This window comes from Pteronotus mesoamericanus, unplaced genomic scaffold, assembly GCF_021234165.1.
Source record: "Pteronotus mesoamericanus isolate MK-2021 breed Mesoamerican mustached bat unplaced genomic scaffold, CSHL_Meso_final scaffold_137, whole genome shotgun sequence".
Classification (NCBI taxonomy): domain Eukaryota; kingdom Metazoa; phylum Chordata; class Mammalia; order Chiroptera; family Mormoopidae; genus Pteronotus; species Pteronotus mesoamericanus.
In genome coordinates, this window is record NW_026555306.1 from 5,257,267 (window position 1) to 5,267,030 (window position 9,764).

Sequence of the window (9,764 nt, forward strand, 5' to 3'; positions counted from 1 at the left end):
GCTTGTGTGTCTGTTGCACTGTGGCCAACAGGATGATCACACACCCAAGCCCAACCTATTGGAGCTTTTTACTCCCATGAAAAGCAGTTGGTTCAGAGATGTTTGTATGACCTAGTTAAGACTACAACGGAAAGGAAAAATATATTTCCCAGCCCTGGGTGGTGTGGCTCCGTGGGTTGAGTGTCGACCTACAAACGGCACAGGCCTGCGTTGTGGGCCAGGTCCCCAGTAGGTGGCGCACAAAAGGCAACCACTGATAATTTCCCTCTTTCTCTGTCCCCTCCCCTCTCTCTAAAAATAATATTAAAAAAAAATAATCAACTGTAGGTTATACATTTTAATTTCAAAGCAAATTTTTTCCCCCAAACACACCTCCCCAAGAGACAGCATGGTCAAAGGCCAGAGGCCGCAGAGCCCTGGAAACACGCCCTAGGCTGCCACTGTGCAGCGGAACTGTTTGCAATGATGAAACTCTTTGTATCTGTGCCATCCAATAAGGTAGCCGCGAGGCACGTGTGGCTGCTTGCGGTGACTGAGCACCTGCTCACTGCTAGTGCGGAGGAGTTTAAAGGGCCGCACGCGCATGGCTCAGGGTCTCCCGATGGGTCCCTTTGGCAGTGACACAGCCCCTTTCTGCCAGAGAGGGAGCGCTTCTCCCAAATTTTTGCCACGTGCGAGTCAGGCGCCAAGTAAACAAGACAAAGGTGCCATCCCTTGAAAGAACACTGGAACCCAGAACAGCAATCCAAGCGCTTCCGTGACAGCAGAATGAGACGAGTCGGGGTCCGACGGGTGGGCAGCGGGAGAAATGGGGGTGGAGGGTAGAAGCCAAGGCGAGGGAGGGGCCAGGTGAGGGGTCACCCAAACCCTCCTGCCGGACCAAACCTGGGATTCTTAAATACAGATGTATTTTCATCCTCCACACACACTTCAGTCACACCCTTCAGCCCCCACTCCCACCTGCAAACCAAGTGCATCAGACACAGCACAGCACACGTGAGGGGCACCTCCCTTTCACCAAAGCTGGGGACTGGGCACCGCTTGGGGACAGAAGCGCCTCGAGGTAAGAATGGAAGTTCTAGAACCCAGCTGGCTCAGTTCTAGACCAGGGGAAGGGGGCCAGGGTGCAGCATCGTGGCAAGGTTCTAGATTTGCCCGCCGGGACCTAGAACCCAGTGGTTTCATGGTGAGCTTGGCGGGTGGGGGAGGTGGGGGCGGAAGACAGCCATTTCTGTCCTCGGCAAGGGGACCGCTTAGGGGGTAGAGAAGGAATCTGGAGATATGGGGAGAACTCAGACTCAGGGAGGGAGGAGGGGCTGGCCCAGATAGGCCAGCACGGCACCTAGGCAATGACTGCGTTTCCTAGTAGCAGCTGGGAACCAAGCGGTGGTGTCCACCTTTGCTGGGCGTCCTTTGCTTCTCCAGGATATACCACGGCAGCCCGATGTTGCAGGTATCCCAGAGCTCCCCCTTCCAGCGCTCCAGGGCCCAGGCTGAGGCGCCCACGTCCAGGAGCACCACCAGGGGGCCCCCTTCGATCAGCCAGCGCCCGAAATACACCTGGGGAGACCCACAGGGAAGCTTAGGGCTTTGACCACAGGCTCTGGGCACAGCGTCTGTGCCTCTCCCACCAGCAGGCAGCGTCCGGGCTCACTGCCCCGGTTTTCCACCCTGTTCCTGCAGCTGCTGCTCATTTCTCACCCGCCGCCTTATTTCTGCTCCTGCCATTTGTTATTCCCACCACAATCTTGTCTCATCTCTGTTGCCACATTTCTCCTGTTCCTTGCTTAATGTCTGTAACTGCTGTTGTCTCTCAACTGCTGACTCCTTTCTCTACTTATTTCTAAAGACACATTTTGTACATCCTGTCTCTGTACCCCTTGCTGCTATGTTTTTTTAAAAAGATTTTATTTATTTATTTTTATTTTTTGAAGGGGTGACGGAAGGGAGAAGGAAAGGGAGAGAAACATCGATCGATTGTCTCCAGCATGTCCCCAACCAGGACCTGGTCTGCAACCCAGGCATGTGCCCTCACTGGGAATCAAACTGGTGACCCTTCAGCTCGCATGCCAGCACTTAATCCACTGGGCCACACCAGCCAGAGCTGCCATGTTGTTAACATTCACATGGCTCTCCAGTGGGTTCTGATTGTCCCAGGTGGTGTTTACTCATCTCTCTGCCACACATGACAAGGGATGCTGGCTGGCTTCTCTCTTTGGAGAGCCAGGAACACAGGGCCCTTAGCACCGACCTTTTGAATGAGCTCAGCGCTTTACTATGTCGTTCATTCAAACCACAAACCCGGAGGCCGAGGTGAACAAGTCAGGTGAGGGCCGGGCCTTCCCGGGACGCACGCCCATCGGAGCCCAGACCATGGATCCAGCCGTCTCCCTCGTGAGAGGAAGGTTCCACAGGGAGATCGGACTCCCAACGGAGGCCCTTCCGTCTGGATATCCAGAGACCCTAGAACTAACCTGGCAGGGGCAGGGGCCCAGGAAGGCCCCCCTTAGTGAGCAAAGCTCGGTGTGGTTCAGTGAGGGGGCAGGGAGAGCAGGCGGGACTCAAGGACCTGCATGTGCAAAAGCCCAGGGGCAGAGCCGGGGCACCAGGTGCAAGGGGGGCTGGGAGTGAGCAGGCCCGACCCCGCCCAGGGGGACACGTCCTCTGCCTCTGTTCTTCCTCACAGTTCTGGGGGCAGAGAGGACTTCTTCCATCACCAAACAGTTCCTGGGCACCAGATATGGGCTAGGCCGTGGGGATGGAGCTGTGAATGACACACAGGCCTCGCCTTCCTGGGACTCAGAGGGCAGCGGGGCCACCCCGCCAGCAAGAGCTGGCGACAGCCAAGAGGGTGGGAAGGACTGGCTGGGCTGTCGGCCTGCTCGTGGGGAGGAGCGGAAAGGACTTCCTCGTGGGAGGTGGCAGGGGGCACCGAGGACGAGTTGGTGGAGACTGGAACCAGCTCCCTAACTGATGGGGGAAGGTCCTGAGTCCCAGGGAGGGGTCAGAGGGCGCATGGGGCACCGACCCCAACCCCAGGGTGCCGGCTTTGCCGCCCTGTGGGCTCCTGGGAGCTCCGGCACCCTGCTTGGAGGCACAGGAGTGGAGGTTTGCCGAGTGCGCACTGGGCTGGGCGGTACTGAACGTCCCATGCGCCCAGCACGCACGCGGGCAGTGTTCGCTGCTTGGGACCGGGCAGTGTTCGCTGCTTGGGGCCGGGGCGGGCTCATTCCCAGCTGTGTCGCCAGCTGAGGACCTGGCAGAGCAGATGTCACAGGCAGCCACTGAATAACCTGAGTGTGCATCCGGCTGATCCTCACAGCTGCCCCACGAGGCGCCTGTTGTGACTGTCATCCCATCTTAGCTGAGGGCACTGAGACTCAGAGCAGTCAGTGACCCGTCCCAGCTCACACAGCGAGGGAGCCGCGGATCCGCGAGCAGCGAGTCGGGGTGCGGTGGGGGCGGTGGGGTGTAGCCTTCACGCAGAGCCTTCCTGCAGCAAGGAGACTGCGCTCATTTGTTCACATTCATTCCTTCAGTGCTTCCAAGACAGGCCAGGCACGCCTCGTTTTATTGTACTTTGCAGCTATTGCTTTCTTCTTTTTTAAAGGTAAGGCCCACCAGAGCATAAAGATCACGACTTACTGAAGGCTTAGATGTTGGTTAGCATTTTATAGCAAGAAAGCCTTAATTATGTAAAGGCATTTTTTTACACATATGCTATTGCACACTTAATAAATTACAGTACAGTGTAAACTTTACTTTTATATGCACTGGGAAGCCAACAATTTCATGTGACTCCTTTATTGTGATACTTGCTTCGTGGCAGCGCTCACCTCATTGTGGCGGGTGGAACCAATTCCACCACAGCTCCAGTTATGCCTTAAAGGGCTATGGGTTTCTAGAAGCATATCGCTGGGTGCCGCTTCTGAGCCGAACAGCGAGGGGCTAGTTGCTCTCTGGGCCTGTTTCCTTATCGGGAAATGAAGGTGGAATAGTTCACCTGCGTCTGTAACGTGAAGCCCTTTACATCCTGGAACCAATGCTGTTTCAGCGCTTCTGTGAGTGGAGGACCCCGCAGACACTGGTGGCACCCAAGAACTGTCCCCATTCCTGCCTGCGGTGCTCACAGTGTAGTGCAGGGGTCGCGAAATCTTTTCTTAACGGGCCAGACAGTAATTCTTCTCTTTGTTGAAAAGATTCCATTCTGCTTTTACAGAGGGAAAGCAGTCCCAGACAATACAAGGGGGGTACGCAGAATAAATACATAAATTCAATGTATTTATAAAAAATTGTGTGTTTATTTTTACATGTTTAAAACTCAGTCACTTTCAAAGTACTCTCTATTTGACGGAATACCCCTATCAAGACATTTTTCCAATGCTCAAAAGTTTTTGAACTTGTCGCTTTTGATGCCTTTTTGTGCTTCTGCCATTTTTTGTTTCCCCTCTTCCACATCGGCAAAACGTTTCCCTTTGAGAATTTTTTTCATTTGGGGAAATAAACAAACAAAAAGTCATTGGGGAAGAGATCAGGTGAATAGGGAGGTGGGAGTGGGGGGCGGTCATCCAGTTTTCGGTCAAAAACTGCCGAACACTCAGTGTGGTGTGAGCAGGTGCGCTTGTAAATGACCCATCATGAAATGGGCAAACACTTTGCAAATCTTCCAAAAAAAGTTCGCTGATGCCTAACGCAGCCTCTCACAACAGTCTGCTGCTACATTGATGCAGATGGGTTCCAGAAGACTCACTTGGTGGGGAAAGCCTGTACTGCAAGGAGCCACCCTCCAGAAGGTAATTCTGTTTTTTGGGGGTCCCCCCACTACACGCAAATGGGCGTGTCTGTGTTCCAATAAAACTTTACATACAAAAACAAGAGGCTGGACTACAGGCTTAATTTGCCTAGCCCTGGTCTAGTGCAAAGCATCGAAATGCAAGTCTTCATTTCTCACTGGCTTTATGGTCTTGGGCAACAGACCTAACCTCTCTGAGCCCCCTCCAGCATCCATGTTGATGAGAGCCTAGGGTGGTTTGCTCCCTGGCTGGGACTATTGTTTTCTCAGTGTTATGTGAATTAAAATTAGAACATGTGAGGCCACCCCCATAGGTCGTAAATACAAAATAATTATGATCCTCAGCCTTCCTGGTTAGTCCTGACCCGATCCTGTGGTTAGCCAGCTCCCAGGGACTTGGGTCTGGCTATGGCAGATTCTAAGAAGAGCCCCTCGCATTCACTGAGCATTTAGCAAGACCCGCCATCCTTCCAGTGAGGCGGGGATCCGGGCCCCCAGTTGGCCGAGGAGGAAATCAGGGCCCGGAGGGGAACCTGTCACCTCGGGCCACACGCTGCTAGGAGCTGGCCAGTAACTGTGTCTCCCGGTTCCTTCTCTGCACACAGGTGCTCACTCGCACATCCGGGGACTGGGGCTGGACGATGCCTTGGAGCCTCGGCAGGTAGAGCTGGTCGGGGTGGGGCGGGAGGCCTGCTCCCGGGAGGCCTCCGGCGGCGGTGTGGGGAGTGCGGGGACTGCCGCGTTCTTCCGGACCTTGAGCCCCGTATTTATAAAAATTCAGCCGCGTGTAGACTTTTCTTAATCTTAAAAAAAAAAAAAAAAACAAAACAAAACTGCGGTGGCAAAGGCTTTTTGGCTTTTCCCCCGATGTCACCGCCAACATCCGTTTCCATGTCCTGAGCCGGGAGGTGGTAGGGATGCGGGGTAGCCCCGCAGGAAGTCACCTGGCCTGCTCTGGCCTCCCGCCCGCAGGCTTCCCAGGGCATGGTCGGTCAGCTGGCGGCCCGGCGGGCAGCGGGCGTGGTGCTGGAGATGATCCGGGAAGGGAAGATCGCCGGGCGGGCGGTGCTCATCGCCGGCCAGCCTGGCACCGGGAAGACAGCCATTGCCATGGGTAAGAGACCGCTCGGGCAGAGGCTCTTCTGGGCCCTGCCAGATACGCCCCCGCCCCTCTCCCGTGAGCCAGGACCAGATCCAGCCGCATTGAACTGGCACCTCAAAATGGCTGCGGCTTATCCACTCCGGGTTTGCTCCCTCACGTGGAGGAACCTGAACGTAGGCATGAAGGGCTTGCTGAGCGGTTCCGTGAAGTCTTCCGCCTTCCCGCCTCAGTGTTCTCTGCACTGGCTTCCATGCGGGGGTCAGCTCGGGTTCCGAGAGGGTTGCCTAAGCTCCAGCCTTCCCACCCATACTCCGTGTAGCAGGAAGAAGAGGAATTGCTATAAAGTTCTCTCTCCTAGATGTACCTTTATGTCTTTAGTTCCCCTATCACTATTTCTGAAAAAAGCCCCTACTAGGCTTCCAAAAAGACCCTTCTCCCCAACTCCTGGGGGTGAGGCCTCAGGCTCTAGAACAACTGCCCTTTTAATCTTGCAGAGCACCTCATGGGCCTAAAGACCTCCTCCAGATAGTCTCCAGAAAAACAGACTTGAATCATGAACATTAAGGCTAAAAAATAAGAATAAAAAAAAAAGAACACCACTTTTGAGTGAATTATAGGGCTCACTTCCAACCCATCTTCCAGAGAGATCCCCAAGGTTCCTGAAGGACCACCTCACTGTCCCCAAAACCTTCCAGTGATCTGGGGACCCCTCAGCTCCCAAAACAAACCCCAGTAACCTGAAGGCCTCGGCAGAGACAACCCCAGAATCCAACCTACTTCTGGAGACAGATCCAAGACCACAGGATCATCATTTTCCTAGGGCTCTAGTGTCTCCATTAATCTTCCATCTACTAGAAAACCCCCAGAACCTCTTGATCACCCCCAGTCAGCACCAGACCCTTGCATCCCCCAAACCCCCACACCCCCTAATTTCCCATTTCACAACAGCCTCGAGCTACAAGCGTGTGACTTCCTCACCTCCAGAAGGGCAGCACTGTGGGACTCCTATCTGTTCTGCATCCGTCACTCAGGGGCTGCAGGCCCCACATACCACCGCGGAGAATTGGCCAATTGCACTTCCTGAACACTCCACCTTCAGAGGCCCTAATGGCTATAAAAGAAGCCATCTTGGCCACCGCATTCCCGCATCTGTCTCTTGCTTCCACAGGGTTTGGACGTAACAGACCTAGGGACACCACTTCTAGGCTCCCACCACCCTCCAACCTCCTACCCAGTGCCGACTTCAAAATCTCCTCAGCCATCCTAGTCTCCAAGACCAACCATCAGGGTCTTTTGAACTTAACTCCTAATAAGAAACAACCATGAGCTCTCAAATTCGTCAGAATTATTCCACTGAGGTAGAAGCTGCCATCAACCGCCAGGCCAACATGCATCTGCAGGCCTCCTATGTCTACCTCTCTCTGGTAAGGGTCACCAGGATGCCCCAGGACCAAGTGCCCAACAACTGCGCCCATCTGGCCCCCTGAGCGCGCGTTTGCCCTCTTTCTCCTGCAGGGTAATGAGAGGGCAGAGTCTGCATCCCTGGCCTCGCCTCCCGCTAACCCTTGTTTCTGCCATCTCTTCCCACAGGGCTTCTATTTCGACCGTGACGATGTGGCTCTGCACGGCGTGGGCCACTTCTTCCAAGAGATGGCCAAGAAGAAGCGTGAGGGCTTTGAGCGTCTCTTAAAGCTGCAAAACCAGCGCGGTGGCCGCATTCTTCTCCAGGACGTGGCGGTAAATAGTGTGTGGGCCTGCGGACTACATCTCCCAGCAGCCCCTGCGCCCCAGGCGCCTTCCCAGCCGCGGTTTAGGCACGGCGCGGGCTTCTGGGAGAATTTCGGACCTGTTTGGGTCCTTGGTCGTGGCTGGAGGTGTAAGCGCAGCTAGTAGTGAGTCCGCAGCGTGGGCCCCTGGGCCGTGTATTTGCAGGGGACTGCGGATGACAGCCATCTCTTAGACCAGGCCCTTCTTCACCCCTGAAACTATTGGAGAATGTAGTTTTTAGTCTTTTGCGAGTTACGTGGCCAGTACTGAGCCTTCTCTGTCTCCTGTGTAGAAACCTTCCAAAGATGACTGGGGTAAAACCCAGGACGCCATGGAAGCAGCCTTGGCCTTGGAGAAGAGTGTGAATCAGGCCCTTTTGGAGCTGCATGGCCTGGGTTCTGGCCGCTCAGACCTTCATGTAAGTGCCCCTTTTATCCAAGCCTACCCACCCTAAGGCCTTCCCTGGGACTGAAGCTTATATTCTAAGCCTTAGCCCCACTTAAGCAGATTTTCTTCCTGAACATTGTTCCCGAAAGTCATGCTGTTATTTACAAGTGGCAGCGTTTTATTTTCTTTCACTCAGCTCTGTGAATTCCTAAAGAACCACTTCCTGGATGAAGAGTTGAAACTCATCAAGAAGATGGGCAACTACCTGACTAACATCCGCAGGCTGGGCCCCCAGGCTGGGATGGGCGAGTATCTCTTCGAAATGCTCACCCTCAAGCACGACTAGGCAGCCTTTGAAGCCCAGAGGCCTTTGAGGGGCCCCTCTGCATTTCCCTGGCCTCTGGCTTTTACCTGAGCCTCCCCCTGCAATCCCACCCTGGAACCCTGTCCCATGCATTGGACCGAATGGAAACAATAAAGCCTTCTGCAGCAGCTGGTGGTTTTGTGTGTGTGCTGTGGGAAATGACGTGGGATCTGCTCCCACGAGGCTGAGTGGATGGGCCTGGCAGAGAAAGAGGCGTTTGTGCACCTGTGCTAAGGCGCGAGCTCCCCTGGGTTGTCACAGTAGCGGGTACGGCTTGCCAGGCTAACTGCCTAAGTTAGATGGTGGAGCCCCCGCTCCAGGGAGGGTCTAGTTTATTTGTGACCTGGGGCTGCTGGCCTGAAGCATACAGTGTTACAAGTATCAAATCATAAGCATGGCCTTTAGTGTGTCGCCAAGTGATGTGCCAAGCTGAAGGTAGTCTGGTTTTACCCGGGTTTCAACCAGGGAGGTTGAAGATTAACGACCCCCGTTTATGTGGGTAAGTCAAGGATGTTAATGTGAAAGTTGCCCATGGCAACCAGCAGGCACACGCAGATCTGACTTGCTCCAGAGGCTGCTTGCTCCCTCTTCTCCAATTCAAGGCTCACGAACGGAAGGAACAGTCAAGTGATTGTGAGGCGCTGGGAGCACATGATGTGCCAGAGCTGAGCCAGGGGTTTGGGGCTGGCACAGAAACTGGGAAATACAACTTGGAGCCAAATCATCCAAAGAGGAACTGAAGAAGCTTGAGGATGGGTCCTAGTTACAAAATGATAGGGATGCTGACCCCTACCCTTCCCTGTTTTTGCTAGAATCTAAGAGGCTGCAGGACACCTGCTGTTTTGTCTGCTCAGCACCATGCTCCTGCTGCTGCCACCACACTTTGGTGGTGGGGACTGGGGATCCTGAGGGGGGAAGAGGCTTGTGTGTCTGTTGCACTGTGGCCAACAGGATGATCACACGCCCAAGCCCAACCTATTGGAGCTTTTTACTCCCATGAAAAGCAGTTGTTTCATGTTTGTATGACCTAGTTAAGACTACAACGGAAAGGAAAAGTATTTTTCCCCAAACACAGCTCCGTAGGAGACAGCATGGTCAAAGGCCAGAGGCCGCAGAGCCCTGGAAACACGCCCTAGGCTGCCACTGTGCAGCGGAACTGTTTGCAATGATGAAACTCTTTGTATCTGTGCCATCCAATAAGGTAGCCGTGAGGCACCTGTGGCTGCTTGCGGTGACTGAGCACCTGCTCACTGCTAGTGCGGAGGAGTTTAAAGGGCCGCACGCGCATGGCTCAGGGTCTCCCGATGGGTCCCTTTGGCAGTGACACAGCCCCTTTCTGCCAGAGAGGGAGC

At 54.4% G+C, this 9,764-nt stretch overlaps 1 protein-coding gene across 1 annotated transcript; it reads left to right on the forward strand.

Moving 5' to 3' along the window:
• The first annotated feature begins 7,216 nt into the window (after window positions 1–7,216).
• LOC129082928 (ferritin light chain-like) lies at window positions 7,217–8,557 on the forward strand. The gene is made up of 4 exons (XM_054588708.1): window positions 7,217–7,318; window positions 7,485–7,631; window positions 7,954–8,079; window positions 8,245–8,557. Exons 1-4 carry the CDS (start codon window positions 7,217–7,219, stop codon window positions 8,392–8,394), a joined length of 525 nt encoding a protein of 174 aa, XP_054444683.1. The 3' UTR covers window positions 8,395–8,557.
• Window positions 8,558–9,764: the final 1,207 nt, after the last annotated feature.

Coding starts and splice junctions, on each gene's coding strand:
- LOC129082928 (XM_054588708.1), top strand. CDS start 7,217: ATGAGCTCTCAAATTCGTCAGAATTATTCCACTGAGGTAGAAGCTGCC. Junction 7,319..7,484: donor CCTATGTCTACCTCTCTCTG/GTAAGGGTCACC, acceptor CTCTTCCCACAG/GGCTTCTATTTCGACCGTGA. Junction 8,080..8,244: donor CTGGCCGCTCAGACCTTCAT/GTAAGTGCCCCT, acceptor TCTTTCACTCAG/CTCTGTGAATTCCTAAAGAA.